Consider the following 22,023-nt stretch of genomic DNA (forward strand, 5'->3'; position numbering starts at 1 on the left):
ATACCCACACAAGGCACCAAGGAGCACTTTCATACTGAATATAGCTATCAGCTGCTCAGTTGCCCTTCCCCACGTTCAGAAGTTCTTCACGGATCCAAAAAAAAACACCCTTATTTTAAAAAGTGCATTCAAAGTATGTTGGCTCATATGAAAGATTTGCATTTTACACTTGCTGCAAAATATGCTGATTTTGGTATTCTGTTTTTTGGTTTTTTTTTTTACTAATGTTCAATACTTATTTTTAGCCGGAACAATCTGCGTGTAACAGAGTAAAATAACACCGCGCGCCATTGCTTTGAGCAACAACTAATAATATTCCAGGCATAACTCTGCAGACGTAACTCCACAGGCATGCCAAGGGTCAGCAGATCTGTTTACTGAAAGGAAAGCCACCGGGATTATAGTCTCTTTTAGACAATGTTTATAGGCCTTGGCTACCTTCCCTTTGGATAAATGCCAAACTAGTGCAGGTTGTAGGTATTCAGTTCAGTGTTGGGCACCCAGGCTTCCCAAGCTAAGGAGAAAAAAATGCAGAAAGTGAGGCTCAAAGGTAGGCTAAAAAACCACAGTCCATCCCATCACGGCTGCACCCTCTGCTCATTTCTGTACCAACACCGCTGTGAATTTGAGCTGAGCTCAGGCTGACTGAGTCTAAACAGGTCGAACTTTTGCTGGCCCCCAGCTATGGGGTGTTACCCCAACCTCTGGTCCCTCAGCCTTGCTTTTTCCTCCTAACAGAGCACAGAATTTGGCATGCTAATTCCAGCAGTTTGTGAAACTTAGTTAGTCTCATGCCTGTAGAAGTCTGCAAGTCAAAAGAGCTTTATTTAAGTCTTTAATTGTGTAACTGTTCATCTATTCATATGCAAATGATGACGTGGGGTACACTCGTGAGTCCAACAGAAGAAATCATTAATCAGACAAACATCCTCCCCCAAGCTCTCACTCCTGGGCAGTGGGCAGCCCGTGGTGCTACCAAAAGCCTATCATGCTAGCTCACGACCCAAAAATAGGCTGTCCTCATCAGCTCAGTTTGACACTTTGGTTCCTTCTCCCCATTTTCTTCTTGAGACCTCTTCACAAATAGCTCCTTGGCTTTCTCCTGCACCCATATCCTATGTTCCCAGACTCTCTGCAAGTCCTCACACTGCCCTGGACACTTGGGAGCGGGAAGGAGAAGTTAACTTTTAGCTTGGTACTCTAAGACAGCATTCTTCCTGTTATTCTTGTGGTCACTCTCTCTTGCTGACGCAGTCCAAATTGGGCATCTCTGTTGCACTGTAGCTGAACTGAATCCTGGGGACTGTAGACTAACCACCGCACATGCCTGGACCTTGCTTTAGAGTGCATTGCTGTGGAACCAGAGCTAACACCAAGCCTGAAGCGTGTGCAGTGGTGTGATGCTTTGGAGTGCTGTGTGCTACTGAACCAAAGGTATGGAGCTTAGTAGGTGCATGGATTTCCCTTGTTGGCTGGCTTTTTCCTTTGCCGTTCTCACTATTAACAGCCATGGGGTTGGAGGGTAAGAGATGATGCTGACATTTAAAACTGTTTCCCTAAAGATGTCAGAAGCTCAGAAATCATCTAAAGTTAACATCAAGAAAATGGAAGACGACTTACCTCCCCCTCCTGCCCTTGGCTCAGTCCAGGTCATCGCTCCAGGGAGCCAGGATCTCAACCCACTCCCTGTGCCTCCTCCAAAGCAAGCCTTCTCCAAGTTCTACCAGCAGCGTCAAGTGAACGAGCTAAAGAGGCTCTACAGACACATGCATCCTGAGCTCAGGAAGAACTTGGAAGAAGCTGTGACTGAGGACCTGGAAGAAATACTTAATACAGAAGATCCCAATGCACAGGCATCTGTGAACCTGGACAAAGTTCTTCCAGGAGAGGTTCAGTCCATGCGCTGGATTTTTGAGAACTGGGCACTTGACTCCATTGGGGACCATCAAGCCACAAAGAAGCTGGCAGAAGAAGAGATCATTCCTGGTGGAGATGTGAAAAGCACTTCCCTGAGGTTTGAAAGCCAGTCAATCAATGGGGACAGTCTGTCAACATCAGCCAAGGTATCAGAAACAGACCTTGCCAGAGGGGATGTGCATACTGCCCGGTGGCTCTTTGAAACCCAGCCACTAGACTCATTAAACAAACTGTATTCTGATGAAACTGAAGTGCAGGAGGCAGTTCTCAAGGAGCCCGTCCAGGGAGGTGATGTGAAAGGTGCCAAACAGCTCTTTGAAGCACAGTCCTTGGATGCCATAGGACGCTGCTGTTCAGTGGAGGAGAAGAGCATCCTACAACTCAAGTCAGAAATCCAGGAGCTAAAAGGTGATGTTAAGAAGACTGTCAGGCTCTTCCAAACAGAGCCCCTCTGTGCCATCAGAGACAAAACTGGGAACATTCATGAAATCAAGTCCGTCTGCCGAGAAGAAATTCAAAGCAACGCAGTCAGAACGGCTCGTTGGCTGTTTGAGACTCAGCCCCTGGATACCATCAACAAGGACACTTCCAAAGTGCAAATAATCCGTGGGATTTCACTGGAAGAAATTGGAAGGCCAGATGTCAGCGGAGCAAGGTGGATATTTGAAACTCAGCCTCTGGATGCCATCAGAGAAATCACAGTTGAAGAACAGGACTTCAAGGCTTCAACGGATTTTGTCACGGGGGCAGATGTCAGCAAGCAGCGAATGCTCTTTGAGACCCAGACTCTTGATTCTCTGAAAGGAGAAGCTTCAGAAAGCATTGTAGCCAAAGAACAAGTCATTGGAGGTGATGTGAAATCTACGCTTTGGCTATTTGAAACCCAGCCAATGGAAACCCTGAAAGACAATTTTGAGGTGGGACGTTTAAAGAAAGTAGAGCTTTCAGCAGAGGAGAAGGGAGATGTGAAGCAAAGAAAACATGTCTTTGAGACCTGTCCCCTTGGCAGCATCTCCAAGGCATTTGAGGAAGAAATTCCAGCCACCAGCATGGAAGAAGTAGTGAAAGGGGATGTGAAGTCTTTCAAGACCCTGTTTGAGACTCTTCCCTTAGACAGCATTAAACAGGCTGATGCTGAGCCCGTCACCAAAGAAGAGGAAAAGATTCCAGCTGGCAACGTCAAAGCCAACCAAATCCTGTTTGAGACAACACCTCTGTATGCCATCAAGGATAGCTTTGGCAATTTCCATGAAGTCACCTCTGTAAGCAGAGAGCAGATCATCAGTGGTGATGTCAAGAACTACAAATGGATGTTTGAAACGAGGCCCCTGGACCAGTTTGATGAAAGCACCAAGAAAGTGGATATAATACGGGGGATCACAAAACAAGAGGTGGTGGCTGGTGATGTCAGAACAGCCAAGTGGCTCTTTGAAACTCAGCCCATGGATGTCATTCATCACCAAGCCACGGAAGGTGAGGAGCATCCCTCGGTGAAGCGGGAGATCTCCCAGCGGGGGGATGTAAAGACCTGCAGGTGGCTTTTTGAGACCCAGCCCATGCACACCCTGTACGAGAAGGCTGAAAAGAAGCAGGAGGAGGATGGCAGTGTGCCCCAAGCTGATGTGAAGTCATACACATGGATGTTTGAGACTCAGCCCCTGGACTCCCTGAAAGGCCAGGAGGAGCAGTATTTACAAGTCAGTAAGGCTTACAGCCAGGAGGAATTACAGGGAGTTGATGTCAAAACTGTCCGGCACCTATTTGAGACTGAACCCTTGGGCAGCAGTGTTGTTGGTGAAGCTGACCGAAAGAAAACCATGAGGTACTCCAGTCGTGTAGAGATACAGTCTGGGGAAGTGTCCAGAGTGAAGGAGTTCTTTGAAGCTAAGCCCTTGGATACAGCCACCAAACCGACATCCCAGAAGGATGCTGGGACAATTGAAGCCGGATCCGTGCACAAATTCACTTGGCTCTTTGAGAACTACCCCATGGACACCCTGAAGGACAGCTCTGAGGGCATCCAGGAAATCCCCCCAGAGACGGGTATCAAGGGGGGAGATGTTGGAGGCAAAAGGTTCGTATTTGAGACCTATTCCCTTGACCAAATCCATGACAAAGTGGATGAGACAGAGCTCCAGAAGATCCAGAAAGACACTATGAGCAAAGCTAATGTCAAGTCCTGCACAATGCTTTTTGAAAGCCAACCCTTATATGCTATCCAGGACAAAGAGGGGGGGTACCATGAGGTCACCTCAGTGCAAAAAGAAGAAATCATGAAAGGTGATGTGAAAGGCGCCCGGTGGCTGTTTGAAACTAAGCCCCTGGATCAGATCAAGAAGGAAGAAGAGGTGTTTGTGATTAGGGCTGTCACCCAAGAGGACATCAAGAAAGGAGATGTCCAGGCTGCCCGGTGGAGGTTTGAGACGGAGCCTCTTGACTCCTTCTCAGGGGGAAAGATGTCTGCGCCCAGAACAGTAGATGATGTGCAGAAGGGAGATGTTCAGTCCAACAAGCAGCTCTTTGAGTCCCAGCAAGTGGGCCAGAAGAAGTACGTGAGGATGGTCAGTGTCAGTGATGTTCAGCGGGGTGATGTGAGGACATCCACTTGGCTTTTTGAAAACCAACCTCTGGACTCCCTGTATGGGGATGCGGAGAGAGGCTCATCTATCAGTACAGTGCAGAGAGAGGACAGCCAGAAAGGGGATGTAAAACGCTGCACCTGGTTGTTTGAAACCCAGCCAATGGACACCCTTAAGGACTCAGAGGTGACGGCCAGTGCTGGAGCCCAAGAAGTGATCCCTTGTGCAGATGTGAAAAGTACAACGTGGCTCTTTGAGAGCACACCCTTGGATAAATTTAGTGCTTCTGAAGGTGGTATAGAAACAGAACTGAAAGAAAGGACCATGAAGGAGACTTTAGAGACTCTCTGCACTTGCCAGGCTATTCAGCATGATGGGATCCTCATTGAAGCCAATGATATGGAGAGTGTGAAGATGGTGAAGTACCAGCTCAGCAGCCCAGGTACTCCAGAGATCCTGAAAGAGGAGATTGTGGGAGGCCATTTGCAAAGGATCATGCTGCAGCTCCTGCACAGAACCAATGTGGAAGCACAGAGTGTGCTGGTGGAGGAGGACAGAGAGGGCAAGATCAAAGTAAGCCCATTGCAGCTACTGGACCAGAGTGAAGTTGTTAAAGGCAAAGAGGACTTGAGTGGAAATGTAACTAAGGCTTTACAGGCTCTCCTCAGTCAAGATGCTTCCATCAAAAAGGGGATGGTCTTACAAGAGACAAAGTCAGGATCAGTGAAGATGACTCTCTACTCCCTCCTGTTCCATTCTGTCCAGCAGAAAGTTGTCAAGGGGGACGTGAAGTCAACGATAGGGAATCTGTTGGCTTCTTCTCAGGAGCAGAAAGCAACAGCAACCATTAAGCGTGAGGACAATGAGAAGGGAAACGTTCAACTTTTTGCGAGCTGCATTGAGAAGGGAGATTTAGACTATCTGAAGAATCTCCAACAAGAGTCAGAGATACAGTCCCTCATCTCTTCCCAAGCAGAGCAGGGGGCAGATGAGAGTGCCCCACGGGTCGTGCAGGGGGCTAAGATACATATCTTACCAAATAAAGAACAAATAGAGAAAGTAATTGCAGAGGGTGAGCCAGGGACTATGGAGGGAGCAAAAAAGGTATTTGCATGTGAAAGCATGGGCAAAGAGGGTGCATTAGAGAGAGAGGCTGTGCATGCAGCAGGTGTGACAGGCACCACTGTGCAATGTCTTGGGAAGCCCCTGCCCAAAGTGATGGGAAAGGAAGAAATTCTGTCAGGAGGGCTTAAAGTGACTACAAAGTCAATCCAAAGGGTTGCAGATGTCAGCAAGAAGGCAGAGAAAGAAGCAGCCACCACCGCCAGTTTGAAAGAACCCAAAGCTATGACACAAGGTAAATTTCCAACCCAAGTGACGGCTCAGAGGGAAGAAGTGACTGGGAAACAGCAGAGTTTGGTGACTGGGGAAGCCAGCCAGATGCAGCCAGAAGAAAAGGCCCTTGGGAATGATCTTCAGGCTGCAATGCAAAGCCTGAGGCTAGCAACAGCAGAAGCAAAAAACATTCAACACCATGTCCAGAGCAAGCTACAGAGGAACAAGGAGGAGGTCCACATGGCCTGCAGGCAGCAGGCAGCCAGCACACAGGGGACAGTGACCCTTCAGTCAACCGTACGCCAACAAGACTCTGCATCCACCACGCAGGAGAGCACCAGCACTGCCATCAGGACCACTACCACTAGAGTCCAGGAGGCATCCAAGACCCACACAAGCATGTCTCAGAAGAGCATAGCATCACACAAAAAGGTCAGTGCTTCAGAGGAAGTACAGGGAGGACAACTATTGAGCCAGGAAAGCCAAGTTGTGCCTAGTAGAGATTTTAGCATTAAGGATGGCCTTTATACTGCCACACCCGTGAAAACCTATATAAACCCTTTTGTTGAGTCTGATTACAAAGAGCAATCAGTGCAAGAAGAAAGAGATGTTGTTATCAGAGGGGATGTACAGACAGCTATCAGAGCACTGCAAAGTGCCGCCACAGAACAGCGCCTGGTAGAAAAGGAGGATGTTGTCCGAGGTAATTTAAAAGCCACACTTCAGTCACTGGAAAAGTCTAACGTTAATGTCTCCAGAGGGGATTTTAAAGCCGCTATGATATACAGAAATGCAGGGCAGTCCTATTCTGTGTGTAAAAAGAAAAATGAGACTCAAGTCTTTAGTAACCAGACTGCTGTAGTGGCTTCAGGGTCGCAGGCTGATAATGACTTTCCTCCTCCTCCCTCAGTTGCTGTGATGAAAGCAGAGCATTGCCCACCCTCAACTAAAGCAACAAAAGAAGGTGCCCTTCCACTACCAACCAACAAAGATGAAGCCCCAGGATGTTCTGCACCACTCCAGACACCTCTTCTTGCCCCCCCTTCTCTGTCCTGCAGACCCAGTGATCAGAGTTCTGCAGAGAAGCCCAGGACTCCTCCAAAACCAGAAATTACTGCCCCATCCAGGAAAAAACCTGTTCCCCCTCCAAAACCTGAGCACCTCTTACACGAGGCACACTCTGTCTCAGCAAATAACAGCACAAGCAGATCGACCAAACCCATCCCTCCACCTGTGCCTCCGAAACCTCCAGGCTTGAGGGAGATCAGCAAGCCAAAGCCTCCCCCCACGGAGCTGGGATTAAGCTTCACGGAAGTACATGAACAATCAGGCCATGGGGAGGTTCAGGCAGAAGGCTGCACTTTGGAGACATCTGTGAACAAGGCTGCCACAGTTCAGGGTATGGGCCCTGAGAGAAAGCTGCCAAAAACCCCTGCCAAAACCCCTCTTCAAATGGCAGAGGAAAGGTACAAGGCCAGCAAAGGAGAACAAGGAAAGGTGGAATCAGACATTGCTAAGACCTCAAAGCTGATAAAAAATGGAGTGGTTAGTTTTGAAGTCGAGCAGGGAATGATGAACGGGAAAGCAGCAGCTCCAAGGAGATGCCCAGGTGAGGTGGTTCAGAGGCATATAGAGCTGTGCCAAGACAAGAATGGGTGCTCTTCAATATCACATCCAACCTGTCCTGGTAGATCACAGACACTTAATGTGCCAGGACAGACTGAGCCAGGCACCTCCCCTGTGGGCCATACCACTACTCCAAAAAGAGGAGATGACATTGCACAAAATGCCTCATCCAAGGTGGAAAGGGAAAGTGTGTCTAATTCTCATGGATCGTGGGATAGTCAGAGAGTCGTGCAGCAGGTGAATGAGAGTAGGCAAATGTGTCATTCAATGTCCTTCCATCAGGAGTCAATTAACTCCTTTGAGGAGCAACAGCAGGGGAATAGTGGGCAATTGAGATGTCCTGATGGGGAGGCAGAGACACCTGCCCAGGAGAAGCCAGAAGTTGTTATGAGAGAAAAAGCCAAGAGAGAAACAGAAGATGAGCGTCGGAAGAGGCTGTCAGTACACAAAGAGGAGATCATGAAAGGCAATGTCAAGGAAGCTATGGAGATCTTTGAGAACCTCAGGAGACAGGAGGAGCTGCAAGAGATCTTGACTCGGGTGAGGGAGTTTGAGGAAGAGACAAGCAAAGTGGATGTGAAAGCTCTGAAGAGCTTCTTTGAGAAGGTCCCTGACTGGGTTGTTCGTCAGAAGGCCCAGCAGGCCAAGCAACAGGACAGGGCTGAGACACTGGCAAAGGACACTGACAGTGTCTCCTCAGTGGAGCTGGTTTTTGGGGACCTGGAACGAGCAAGTGCTGAGATTATCCACCTGAAGGAGCAGACACTTGCCCGGCTCCTGGATATTGAGGAGGCCATCAAGAAAGCTCTTTATTCTGTCTCTAGTCTCAAATCTGAGTCAGACATTGCTGGGCTTTCAGGGCTGTTCAAGGAGTCTCTGGGGAGCACCCAAAGCTCTGTGAGCAGCAGCAATATCCGTAAAATCAGTATTGTCTCAAGCAAAGCCAAGCAGGAGGGAATCACACTGGAGACAGGGGAAGCAGCATCTGTGGAAGGTGCAAAGGTGGCGGAAAAGACCGAGGTAACCAAGGCAGAGTTAGAGGTCCCCCGCCTCATTCAATCTCGTGTCAGCTCTCCCTCCTCACCTTCCTACATCTCCATCGAGTCTGCTGCCAGGAAACCAGCAGAATCACCCAGAACAGCACATTCCCCCTGGGATGTCCCTTCACCAGACTGTCTTGACACTCCAGGAAAGAGGGATGCTTTTGCTCCGGACAGCTTTAGCTCCTTTAACCATCCATCAGCAGGGTCTGCTGGGCATGACATGACCACCTTTGAGAAGAGACCAGAGTCTGTCCAAACAAAAGTTGGGCTGAGCTCAATGAAACAGCACACCCTTGGCAATGCCAACCATCCAATCAGTGAGAAAGAGAGGTGCCCTTTGGACACCCCCAAAGGCAGCTGCCACTGTGGGATGAAAGGAGGCTTTTTGGACTACTGCTCCGTGAATGTCCCCAGCCCACAAAATCCGCGGAGGCAGAAAAGCATCTTGGAGCTGCAGACAGGGCCCGATGGGTCCAAGCTCTATGGAGCCACCCGGACTGTCATGGAGCAGTACGAGGAAATGGACCAGTTTGGAAACAAAATCATCACTTCGTCCACCACAGTCACCAAGCAATCTGAGACACAAACATCTTCCACGTGCGATGTGGTCTCTCATCCCCAATATGAGGTATCTGCCTCACCCATGTTTCGGAGGTACATGAAGAGCCCAGGCGAAGACTTCCACACCAACGGCAGTTTTCAGGAGCCAGGAGTGGTCTTTGTCACCTTTGGCAACTCCAAGCCAAAGAAATAGGACGTTCTGGAGAGCAAGAGAGAACTGTATAAGACAACAAAGTTCACAATAAAAAAAAAATCTAGTTTATCCACATTACACACAGTGATTAATCTACACCCTAAGGACTTCTCAGGGTCATCATCTTGGTGTTTGCATACAGACAGGACAAATGCAGCCTGCCTTGACACTGAAGGAGAACAGCCCTCACCTGGCCAACTCAACAGACTTGGTGCTGCACCACAACCCAGAGTCCTGACACTGTTAGAAGCACAAGGGAAAAATCCATCCATGGGCAGCTTAGGGTAGCTTCTTCCCCCTAGAGTGTTTGGGGGGAGAAAGGGGGGGGGGGGGCATTTGTATTGGGCTTCTCTGAACTAATACAGAAGAAAGGATAGGTAGGATCAATTAAAGAACCAACCAATCTAGTCACTGGCAAACAAACAAACACCTTTATGCTATTTCCTTTTTCTAGTTTCAATACAGACTTTCCAAGAAGGGCATCCTAAACACACATATATACACATGCTTATATTGTTGGGTGGGTTGGACAGGTTTTCTTTTAGCCAGTAACAAAAGAAAAGGAAAAAAAATTTCTCAAATTGCTGTCACTATTAGGGCTGGGGGAGGTATTTGTCAGTTTATTCTTCAGTTCCTGGAAAGTACTTGATGCTACTGAAAATTGTCAAGCCAAGACCTACAGTGCCGTTCCCCCAAAGAAACATGCTATGAGATTCTCTACTTGAGTCAGAATGGTTACTGCTTTCCTTTCTTTATTTTTAGAATCGTAATTTATTATTCAATATATACAAAAACCTTATTTTAGATTTTTCATGCTTTCATATGTGTTTACTGTTTAAATTCATTTTGAAACTTTGTAAAGCAATTTTCTTTTTATTATGATGACTTTGTTTTGTACATTCTCAACTCAAGATTTTAGATATTTTGTGGCTTTTTTTTTTTTTAACTTCCATTGCTGCGTTCTGAAGGTAAACATTACCTCTAAAAATACTTTGGTCTGGTTCAGTTTCTTTTGTTGAGTGCTTGTTTCCTTTCAAAATACCTAGAAATCATCTCTCAATGAACCAGTTGAATCACATATTCAGAGCACTCTAAAGTAGTGGAGGGATTTACTCTATATCTTCTTTACGATGTGGGTGGATTAACAGCCTTGCGGCAAGCAGCATTCATACTCGTCTGAAAATTGAGTACAGGGTAATATACAGCACCCAATCCAGGACCTTCTGTAGGTGTGTGGAGCCTGAGTGGGATGTATACACCAAGAAAGGTCTGAACACTTGCCTGTACCCATTTCCTCCATGTGAGAAGGCAGCAGAGGCGTTGTGCCTCCATAAGGCTTACAAGGAGCAGCAGTTGATGAACCAGCCGTTGCTCAGTGCTGTGCCTCAACTCACATCACAGGTTGGCCTCAGCTTGGGAATGAGGTGAGTGAGCACAGAGTTTGCTCCAGGTGTGGGAGAAGGTGAGGAGCCTACAGAGTGACTGGATGGTTTCCTGGGGAGCTGTGTCCTAACACCTGGCTTAGACTTAGGCTACCAACCCCTGGGTCTGACTGTAGGTTTTCTGGCTGGTCTATGGCAAGCCACCTCACCTCTTGGTGCATCAGTTTACTTTTCTGCAGAAGGGGACAGTAATGTCATTCAAAAAACCACCATGTTTCAGTAAGATATTGTGGTTAATATTTTTTTTTCCTCTGAGGGAAAAGAGCTCACATTGATGATCAAAGAGCAAGACATTGGGGAGGAAGGGACTGTTTCAGCGTCTACTACTTTGTATCCCTGAGTCCATAGCTAGGTTTTTAAATGGCAAATAACATTTCACCTTGTTCAAGGTGTTATAGACCAAGTAAAAGTTCTGTTTCAACCCCCAGAAAACCAGGCATATACCCAGAGCTCTTTGGTTTTCCTCTAGGACCCCATAAATCTGAAAGTGAGATATGCCAAAAGAATATAATTTTCAGTTCCACCAAAGAATACACCAAAGGTTGAGGTAGAAGAGCAGATCATCATGAACTGAGCATATCTGGCTTCAGGGAATCAGAAAAAATAACTGCTTAGACCTTCCCAATTGTTTTAGTAGGACTAATTGTAGAAACAGGGGAGAATTAGTAATTTAGAGCTGCTCTTCAAAATTTTTCCAACACTGCTTTCTTATCCTTGATTGTTTCTTGTCTTAACTTGTTTCAGGATGCCCATAACACATGTTTGTTTCATTTCTTTTAAAGGACAGCTGCAGAGCAGTTTTAGTAAGCTGCAAACAGGTTGTTTGGGCAATGAAAATGATTCCACAGGAACTCAAATAAACCCAAATATCCTGCACTGCCAGTGCTTAAAAATACTGATCTTATTGTTTGTGTTTCTGGTTTTACAGGATTTCTAAATGTCTCAATGAGCCTTTTATGAAGCTAAGATCATTTAAGATGTGTTTCTTTCTGGGTATTTCCATCAGCCAGAGACTGAAATGTTGTGAGGGGACAGATGCTGCATTGTTTCAGGACCATACATGGCTCCTTGAAGCACTGAAAGAGCTGGAGAAAAAAACAAATGCAAGGATTTGAAACTCAAATACAAGCTGAAGGATCAGCTCATATTCTCAGACCTTGCAATAATAAACCAGCAGAGCACATACAAACTTTCAAATCCCAAATGAGTTGTCATAGTTTTTCTGTGATCTTTGGATACAAGACATGACATTGTTCACCATTCTTTGCCCTAGTGGGTTGCTACATTCTCACACAGTGCTAGGTGGTTATTTTCAAGAACAAAATCGCTGGGAGGATTACCTGGGCCAAGTGGACAGAGGACAGGTGACCTTGTCTTAACTGTACCTCCTTGAGTGGTCAAAGGACAAATTCAGCTACCGATCTGGCTCTCTTGCAGCAGTAGACATGAAATATGCCACATTTGAAGTGCCTACATCAAGTACTACCCTTACCAGCTCCATTGCAGCCACTGGTCTCCCTGAGGATACTTAATCTTAGGTCAGAAAGCTTTGTGCTCACCATCTTCTTCACCTATCAATAACACTGGCATTTTCCAGCTGACCCCTCCTAGTATAAAGATTTTAATTCACCTAGGGAAAAAAAGGCAACAACTGATAAGCCCTAAGCCAGCTGCAACTTTCAGCACGGCAGTAATCAGCAGTGTGCTAGAAGAGCCTTCCAGGAACACTCTGTAACTGCTTTTCACAGAATTCTTAAGATAATTTCCTTGCCCACAGTGCCATTCGATTGCTGCTAGTCACCTCTCTATCTTCCAAACCATTAGGAAGGTTTATTCCTGGGGCTGATAAAAATACCTCTGAAGAGCAAGTCTATTTGCCATGCATCAGACAGTGAGCACTTAAAATAAATCCCCTAGAGAAAGAGACCTGCATCCCCTATAAAAGATTGTCCCACTTTGGAAACACAGTCCAGGAGTACACACATTCATTCCCAGCTAAGAGTAGAGAGATCTTGTTTGTTTGCTAAACAGCTCTGCTTCCTTCCTTGGTCACAATTAAAGGAAAGCACTTTTTTCTTATACAACAGAGACATGTCAACAGTTACTGTCTTCTCTGCCAGGACACACACCTTCGTGCCATAAGAGAGCTCATCACTGTCAGAGGAAATGCCAGATGTAACTGTAATCTGTACTGCCAAATATAAAAAAGTTGATCCATTGGCTGAGATTTATTATCACCAGGACTGGCACCTTGCACCATCGTCACAGATGATGCTGCGTTCATGCAGCTGCCCATCACCACTCTCTGTTCTTTGTCAAATAGCCTGCTCATTTCCTCCAGTGAAATGACATCCATGCCAAAGGTGCAGAGCTTCAATTTCTCTCAGAGAGACCTGCTAACATGGCATCACTTTCCGTCTGGTTTCTGCTACCATTTCCCACTTGAAGGCTCTATCTTATCTTTGCACAAAAGCATATTTCTGCTTCACCTTCACCAGCACTGCCCTCCCATTGGCATCAGCACAGTTCTGTAATCACATTGGTGAAATCATCTTGCCTGACTGATTTTGTCCAACGCCATGGGCCTGTTTCAGGGTAGATGTATCACCTTCTGGATTCCCTTAACTGGACCTCCACTGAGTATACTGGGAGTTTAGACACCCATTACATCCGTAGACACTTACAGAACTATGGTCTCCTCTCTGTAGAGGACTGGAATAGCAGAGGTGTGCTGAGATCATTGCAGACTGAAGGAAAGGCAGAGGTTTTGTTTGTATACTTCCCTCTAGAGAGAGGGAAGAAAACAGAAGACATTAACCTCTTCTTCTTGAAAGCGTTGTCATAGGAAAACAAAGATGACTTGACCTTACTGGTATGTTCAGCCAAGATGAAGATAATTAAAAAAAAAAACTGGTCCCCAGGTGTCTGTTGCAAATAAAAGACAGGGTTCTTGTTCCCTTGTCAACTCATCTCTTGAGATACAGAAACATCTTTCATAAAATCATAGAATGGTTTGGGTTGGAAGGGACCTTAAAGATCACCTGGTTCCAACTCCCCTGCCGTAGGCAGGGACACCTTCCACTACACCAGGTTGCTCAAAAGGATGGGGCATCCACAGCTTCTCTGAGCAACCTGTTTCCTCTGGTCAAAGCTAAAATCTGGCCATCAGCCCACTCACATAAGAGCAGAAAGTAAACTTGCCTTTTCTCTGAGCTGACAACACTGCAAAGCAGGGTGAGCACCTATTGAACAAAAGGCCGGAGGGATCAGAGAGCACCAGCAAAACTCTATCAAATCAAACTGTGGCAGATTACCCCCAGCAAAGAGGCAGAGATGCCCTCATGTGAGGGAGTATCAGTACTCAGAGCACTGACCTGGTCAGTCAAAGTTAGGTCAGGCTCAGCTGCACTCCTTCTGGGGCTTTGGACAGACTTGACTTGCAGATGGACTCACCAGGTAAGCTGAGCCTCTGCTTCACACCACAGTGAAAAGGAGTGCACAGAGATATCCACATTACCACCAGCATCCTCTGGATTACTTGACCATGCAGACAACCTGGAGCTATTTCTGCAGCTAGGCTGATGTCCAAGCTTCTTTATTTCCTTCCTCTCTCCACTAATAAAATAGCTGGTGTTGGCAATGCTTTTCAGATAGATTCCCTGGGCTCTTCACATAAAGCGGTGTTTGAGGAATCAGGTCATGGCATAAAATACAGTCCACAGAGTAAACCACCACGTTTATGGAGCTGTGGAAGCTTGAACACTGAGATGTCCTGCCTTTTCAGGTTTGGACTATGTGGTCTGTGTGAGCAGCCATATGATATCAGTGATTTCAGGAGTTTCCCAGCCAGAGTTTTTGAGTCAGAGCCTCTGAACAATGTTTCTTACTTCACTCAAGGCTTTTAAATGATTCAACTGAGTGAATCATTTGCTCTCGATCGAATGAATAATTTCTCTCACTGGGGGTCCAAGGGTGTCTTGTCTTTCTGTCCTGATGATTGAAAATTAATACTGACCTACCCAAGATGACAAGTAAAATGAGTCAGACAGGAATCTGAACTCTCACAACAGATCTGCAAAAGAACATCAACCAGAAAATCCAACACAAGCAGAAGATTCAGCAAATTACCTTGCAGGTGCATTTCCAAGTGGTCTTGATTCAGAGTTATTTAACCTCAGTTTCTCCTTCTTCTTCAGCCCATGTTGAAAGAAGTGTGTGCCTCATGCCTGCAGCCTGTCTACTCCATGGAGCGTGTGGTCACTGACAAAGTCTGTGTGCACCGCTCATGTTTCTGCTGCCAGGTCTGCGGGAGGAAACTGAGGTGAGTGGTAGGACCCAGGTGCATTTATTTTTAAGGGCTGTCCATGTAGTTTCCATCACAATAGTCCAAGGATAATTCCAACACAGCAGGCTTCAGGAAATGAGAAAGGGCAGACAGTTTCCCTGATACAATCTGCCTCTCCATCACTAGAGTCTGAAGATTGCTCTCCTCCTGTGGATCAGGAATCTGCATGGTGATGCAAGGGTGAGCTGAAAATACAAGAAGTATTTACAATTTGGGAATGCTGATATGGAATTTAATTGGAGGAGTCATTTGGGTGCCTTACATGTTCATGGAATCAGGTAGGTTGGAAGGTACCTCTGGAAGTCTCCACGCAGCCTCCTGCAGGTCTGAGGAGGGCAGGCAGCTCAGGAACATGTCCAGGAGAGGGGTGAATGGCTCCAAGGATGGAGAGTCCACAGCCTCTCAGTTGAGGCCCCTCTTTCAAGATTTGACCACCAGTGAAAAGTTTTTTTCTTATAACTCATCACAATTTCCCAAATTACAACTTGTTCCCATTGCCTCTCATCCTGTCACTGAACACCTCCAAGAGCACTCCAGCCCTATCTTCTCTATAACCTCCCATAAAATAGACACACAGAGCAATGAGTTCCTCCCTCTTAACCTTCTCCTTATAAGACCTAGCTAACCCAGCTTACAACTTCTCCTCAGATGACAACCTTGGTGGCCCTTTGCTGGACTCCTACCAGCATGTCAATGGCTTTCTTGCACTGAGGAGCCCAAAACTGGACAAAGTACTCCACACGTGGTCCTACAAGTGCCAAATGCAGAGAAACGGTGACTTCTTTTGACCAGCTGGCTGGGCTCTTGCTAATGCAGCCTAGGATGTAGTTGGCTTCTCTGTCACAAGGGCACACTGCTGGCTTGTTTTCAGCTTGTCAGTCACTGAGACACCCCAGTCCTTTTCTGCGAGGCTGCTTGCCATCCTCTTGGCCCCCCAGTTGTGCAGACACTTTCTCCCATCATGCAGTTGTTGTATCATGGGACCTCAGTTTTACCCAGTGCAGTTTTTCCCATACGGTCCATGCTGTGCATACAGAGGGAGAGATGAAGTCCTGGTATGAAGCCTGGCCCGTAAATGAGAAAGAGATTGCACATAACCTGGACTACAGCTCCCAGAGGTATTGTAAGGAAATGTTTAATTTTTCATGTGTTTTGGTTTTTGAAAGAAAAATCAAACATATCCTCAGAAAACCAACATTACTTTCGAAAGGTTTCATTCTTCAAACCCCCTCCCTTCCCCAACAGTTTCCACTGAAAAACAATTTTGCTGAAAACCTGTCCATCAGTGCTACTGTTAATCCTTCCCTCCCACACAGCCACTAACAGCTATGCCAACGTGTGTTTTCCAGCTTGCAAAACTATGCTGCCCTCCATGGGGTGTTTTACTGCCAAGTCCACTACAAGCAGATGGCTGGAGCTAAAAGCAGAAATGAGACAGAAAGGCTGGAGCACCAGCTAGGAGACCATCAGGTTCAGCGAGTGGCAACGGTAGGCAGAGGACCACAGACCCAGGACTGGTATAACAGAGCCAAAAAGAAGACTGAAACAAGGGAGAAACCCCCACTCTTCAATGCCCAGTGCAGCTTGCAGCTGGCTGAGCACAGGCAAGAGCTGAACAGCAGGTCTGTCCTCTTAGGGAACAAGCTCAGAATGGGCTGGCCACCTTCAGAAACAGCCTTGTTGGCTGTAGATGGAAAAGCTGGAAAGGGAGCCTGTTCCTGGAAAAAGCCTGCACTGAGCCTGCAAACCTACCAGGCTGCGGGCAGCAGGGCAGGCAGGATGATGCTCAGGGGTCAGGAGGGAAAATCAGCAGTGGAGGCAGCAGTGGAGAAGGGAAGCTTCTTACCTGGTGTCACCAAGAAAAGAGAACAAGTGTGTTCCTGGCCCAAGACCAGAGAAGAGAGAGATGGTGAAAAGATTAGGGATGGGGACGTGCCCAAAAGGAAGCAAGAGGGCAAGGTGTCCCAGCGAGTGGCTGAGATCCAGCAGGGCAAAGCCCAGCTGAAGAGAGGACCTGCCTCTGCCTCCTCCCCTCTAGTCCTGCAGCCTGTGAAATCCCTGCCTCGTGGCTCACTTGTCCACCACACCATACGTCAAAGCACTAAACCTACCAACTGGATGTACCTGGGGGGCACAGGGGGCTGCAGCCTCTCTGCTACAGAGCTCCCAGCAAAGGAAAACGAGGTCTGTGGGTCTCTAAGCACACCCAATGAAGGAGGCACCATACCTGCAATGACAGATGACATGCCTGAACGGACCACAGCTACCCCAGCTACGGCAGGAGACAAGCATCACCTTGGAGAGAGAAAGAACAGCCCACAGCCCATCTGTGTGCCAGGAGAGCCCAAAACCAGAAACACCACAAGCATAGAGCTAAAATGTGAGGCTGAGGGTGTTGATCCCCCTGAAAATGAAGCTGGAGAAGCCCATTACATACTTTCTGGCTCCCTGGAGCCAGGAGGGCTAAGTGTATCACCTGAGATCGCTGATCTGGTGAATGAGAAATCAAAGGCAAACACCAGTGAGCTCCCTGGGAAACAGATACCAATAACTTTGGGTGAAAATATGCAGCCATCCAGCATAAGTCATTTGCCTGGAATTGAGAGCAAAGAGGCAGAATTTGAGAAGACAGAAGAAGTGAAACCAATAAGTACATCAGGGTTTCTGGAAGAGCCCAGTCCTGAGCATACATCTCAGGGAAACAAAGCGGAAAAGAGCAGAGTCTCTTCACCTGGTTTGCCAGATAAGACAGATGACCAGAGTGTGTCCTGTCTACAAGAAACAGAACCTCAGGGCATGTGTGGCCCACTGATAACTAACCCTCATGAGGATATTTTGAGACATGATATAAAATCACCCAGCAAGGATTTTCCGGTATCAGCAGACACACCTCTGAAAGGGACCCGTGCCACTGGGCCCTCAGGTGATGAAGTCAACAACTCCAGATCAAAGGATCCCAGAGAAGTTCTTAGTGGAAACATCTTTCACATTTCTGAGCAACCAGACAAGACATTAGACTCTTCCAAACTGAATATATCCCTGGACAAATCCGGAGTTCATCCAACGTGTGAAGAAAAAATGGATCTGAAACTCCCAGGGGAAAGCACTGTGCATACCTCAAGGCCTGGTGCCCAGAGCAAAGAGAACGGAAGCAGTCAAACCTGCAGAGAGACGTCAGGTAAAGGTTTTAGGCTTGGGAAAAAACCCTTCACTACACTTTTTGGTTCTGAAGAGAAAGGCAGTACTCCCAAGAAGGAAACAACAACCCAAAGGAAACGCACTAAGCCCCAGTCAGCCCTTGTTACTTTGTTTGGTTACTCCTCAGAGAAGAAGCAGAATCAACAAGAAAAACCTGCAAGATCCTCAGAACAAACAAATATTGACAACAGGCCAGAAAAGCCCCAAGGCCTCCTCAGCTCCTCCAGCCAAGCAAAACAAAAGGCCTCCAAGAATGATCAGTTGCCACAGCCAGGAAAGATGGATGTCTTACCCAAACATATCCAGGAGAGGTCTGGAGGCTTCTCAGATTCTACTGCGGGCAAGGAGACCAACGTCCTGTTGTTAGCTCCTGGCACAAGCATTTCATGTGATGATGAACATGAGACAACTGAACTCAACATTCATGACCAACTGGCTTTAAATAGTCAGGTTCGGCAGCAACAGGACAGCTGTTGGCCCTCTCTCATGCCAGCACAGGAAAATCAGAAAGAAGCTGCAGTAACCCCAGAAGGTGGAACATACCCTATACATCCTCCTCCAGAGCTTACGCCTGCAGCTGATAACAGCAAAAATCTCATCAGGGAAGGAAATCATGATGATCACCTACCAGAAAATCAGAACCTGTTGAGTTTGAATGTCCAGGACACAGTGATAGAGGATGGGATTTTTCTTTCACCAGGCAATTCAGAGCAGTTACCCAAGGAAGCTGAGCTTCAGTTAGACAACGTGGACTTTCTGGAGGACAATAACTTGTTCTTTTCTGGAGGACAAGATTTTCCCAGCATAGCAAGTAAAACCCCAAATTCAGACTTGCAAAATTCAGAGGCAGAAACTCCACCTTGCTTTGGTCCAAATCCTTCAGAATTATGCCAGGAAATCCCAGCAGAAACAAACGCCCCACTAGTGCTGTGGGATACCTCCAGTCTCTCACTTCTTGCTGAAGAGGATGAGATTAATATTAGAGATCCAGAAGGGATTCAGGCTCCAAAGGCTGCAGAAGATACATTTGGATTGGGTCTCAGTGCTGAAGGCTCAACAAACAAGCATCTCTCTATGCAGCAAGACAATTTTCCCCCAATGTATGTGTTCACCAACCATGCTTCTGAAACCTTTAATCAGGGTGTCTTTGATCCTCTCAATGTTGATTCAACCAAAATGGGCCAGGAGGCTCCTGAAAAAATGAACAGGAGCAGAAAAACATCAGGAGTTGAAGATTACAAAAGTCTCTCTTCTGCAGACCTGAATGTGTTAAATGATGGCCTTTTAGACCAGGAGTTCTTTATATAGTTGAAAAAAAAAAAAAAAAAGAGGATTAGAAAAAGCACCCATCCCTGCAGCACAAGTTATCTGATATGGGACAAAAATTGATTAATGAAATCAGTTTAGAAATCCCCCATGCTTCTGGCACGAGACAAATTCAGTTGTGCATAGGCTGATTTATTAATGGCTTAAGGAGCTAAAGTTAAGGTCTTTATCTTGGTCACAGTGGGCCAGTGCTCAGTTCCTGAAAAAGAACACTGCAAGAATTGGCTTCGCTGTGAGGAACCTCCAAGGAGACACCAACCAGCACCTCATTCTCTCCACCCAGGGGTCTTCTGCAGAGGGGATCTGCTACACAACCTGCTGCCGAGGTCCCACAGAGGATGTCTGCATGGCCACTGTCTGTCTGCATGGCAGAGAGGAGACAGACCTCCAAAGAGGTCCAACCAGCAAGTAGACATGAGCAACAAGCTAATCAAGAACTAGAAATTCAAATGAGAAGAGAATGCCATTATCGGGAAGGAACCAAAGCCTTGGCCACAAGTGCACAAGTAAAATGCAATGGGAAAAGGAAAAGCTGAGGGGGGTAGGGTGAAGATTTGTCTCCAAATTAGGTTTAGGTGTCTGCAATATTAGGGTTTCAATGTAAACCAGATGCTTAAGCTCACATTAGAGTCAACAGAGAATTAATAAGTACAGTCTGGGGAATGATTCAGCCCACCCTAAAACAGACAACTGCATTCAAAAAGCTAACAGCTTTCTGGACTCTATTAACTGTGTCGATCCATCTCCCCTAACTACAGTGCAACCTTAGATATCTTTCACATATAGACAACTACCTTTAGACATCCAGAGATGAATCCAACCCAAAACATCATACACCTTTTCACCATATGGCTTGCCTACACTTAATAATAATGATATCTCACTCCCCTCATTGTATTTTTCCTCCAGTAGACTGCAAAATTGCTTCACGTAGGAGGCCACCATCATTAGCTTCATTGTACAATGATGAGCGAAGGTAAGTGAAATGACCTTGCCAAGGTCACACAGTCAAAAGGACAGAGGAGTAAAGGCAACCCAGATCTCTTGAAGTCTTGGGACGTGGGGACATTGCTACAGCCACTCTCCCTGTGTGGCTGCACTTCAACCCTCCCTGACTGCCCTTTGCTGCCATAACATAAATATTATAGGAGTTAACAATTATACTAATGATAACAAGCTCACCAGAAACCTCAGAGGATCAAAGCAAGAACGTGTGTATTATGAAAAGGATGGTGGAGCATATCACTTCACGTGTTTTAATCAGCTGTCTGTAAAAAAAAAAGGGATGGAGATGTTAAAATAATTAATTTTTTGAAATAAATAAAAAAACCCCCAAACTCTCCCTTTCTCACCTGTGCTGAAATAACCCTGTCTCTGTCAGATCTGCTGGAGGAATAAAGCTGCTTAATGATTGCATCCGCTGCAAAGTAGCATGTCAGTGCTCTGTGCAGGGAGACTGTTCAATCAACACGAATCAGGGGAAAGAGAGATGTCCTCAAAAGTTACATGACTCATTAGATGCTTAGATTAGTCAGTCTCGCCTTGGGACGGGGCAAGAGACTTGGGACAGAGGTGCTACCATCTCACAGCCCTGCCTGAAACCTGGTCAAGCTGTGTTTAGAGATGGAGAAATGAGATCTAAAGGCTTGCAGGGGTCAAGCACCTTTCACGGAAGCAGTGGGAAGGGGGTGACCTGTTATGTGTGCCCAAGGCACTCTGAGTGACACCTCCGACCGAGTTGTCACTAGCACATCACACCCATAAACCTGACCTCTCCCCGCCAGCAATAAGAGGAAGAGGGAAAACGCGGGAGCACCACAGCTGGTCGATACGAATCAGTTCTGGCTGAAATTCACCCCAAAATATAGGTGTCCAAATGGGTCTCCAACCACAGTCACTCGGGATGTTCAGAGCTGTGTAAGAGAAAAGCCAAGGCCATGAACTAGTGCATCAGTGCCCTGCTGCCCGCACCAGCCTTCCTCCCCAGGCAATGGTTTCTCTTTCTGAACTACTCTCCTAGATGCTCCCTCTCCCTTCCCCTAGTCCTTGACATTTGTACATGGATGTACAGGCTTTCCAGCTGTCCATCCCAGGTCTTCCCAGAGACCTGCTGATTTCTCATGCCCTCTGATAGAGGCTTTTCTATTTTCAAGAGGCTTTGCAAGCGTTAGTAATCCACCTGAGCAAAACTGTCGGACAGAGAGAAATAAGCACAGAAATTCTAGCAGTGGGGCTCCAGGAAACAGAGGTTTGCAGGGCTGACCCAGCCTTTGCCCCTGACAGATCTCCACTATGCAGGATTTACCCACTCAGCCCCAGATGATGAAGACAGGCATAAGAAAAATATCTTTCTATGAGAAATGTCATCTTAGAGTGACAGAGTTTACAAAGGACTGAAGCTTTCCCAGGGCTTCAGAAGAGCCTGCCCGGTGACATTAGGAAGAATAGCCTCAAGAAG

General features: G+C 46.7%; 1 protein-coding gene across 3 annotated transcripts in view; it reads left to right on the top strand.

Moving 5' to 3' along the window:
* The window catches only part of XIRP1 (xin actin binding repeat containing 1), a 34,641-nt gene extending 24,397 nt beyond the window's left edge, over window positions 1–10,244 (top strand). For all 3 annotated transcript variants that reach the window (XM_087730942.1, XM_009475356.2, XM_087730959.1), the window contains one exon: window positions 1,563–10,244. In XM_087730942.1, the coding sequence (XP_087587068.1) occupies window positions 1,563–9,254 (7,692 nt within the window). In that variant the 3' untranslated portion in view covers window positions 9,255–10,244. The remainder of the gene's footprint in view (window positions 1–1,562) is intronic.
* The last annotated feature ends 11,779 nt before the right edge of the window (window positions 10,245–22,023 follow it).

Source organism: Nipponia nippon, unplaced genomic scaffold (assembly GCF_047370975.1).
Source record: "Nipponia nippon isolate SJK-2023a ecotype South Korea unplaced genomic scaffold, ASM4737097v1 scaffold_1, whole genome shotgun sequence".
In the NCBI taxonomy this organism is placed as follows: domain Eukaryota; kingdom Metazoa; phylum Chordata; class Aves; order Pelecaniformes; family Threskiornithidae; genus Nipponia; species Nipponia nippon.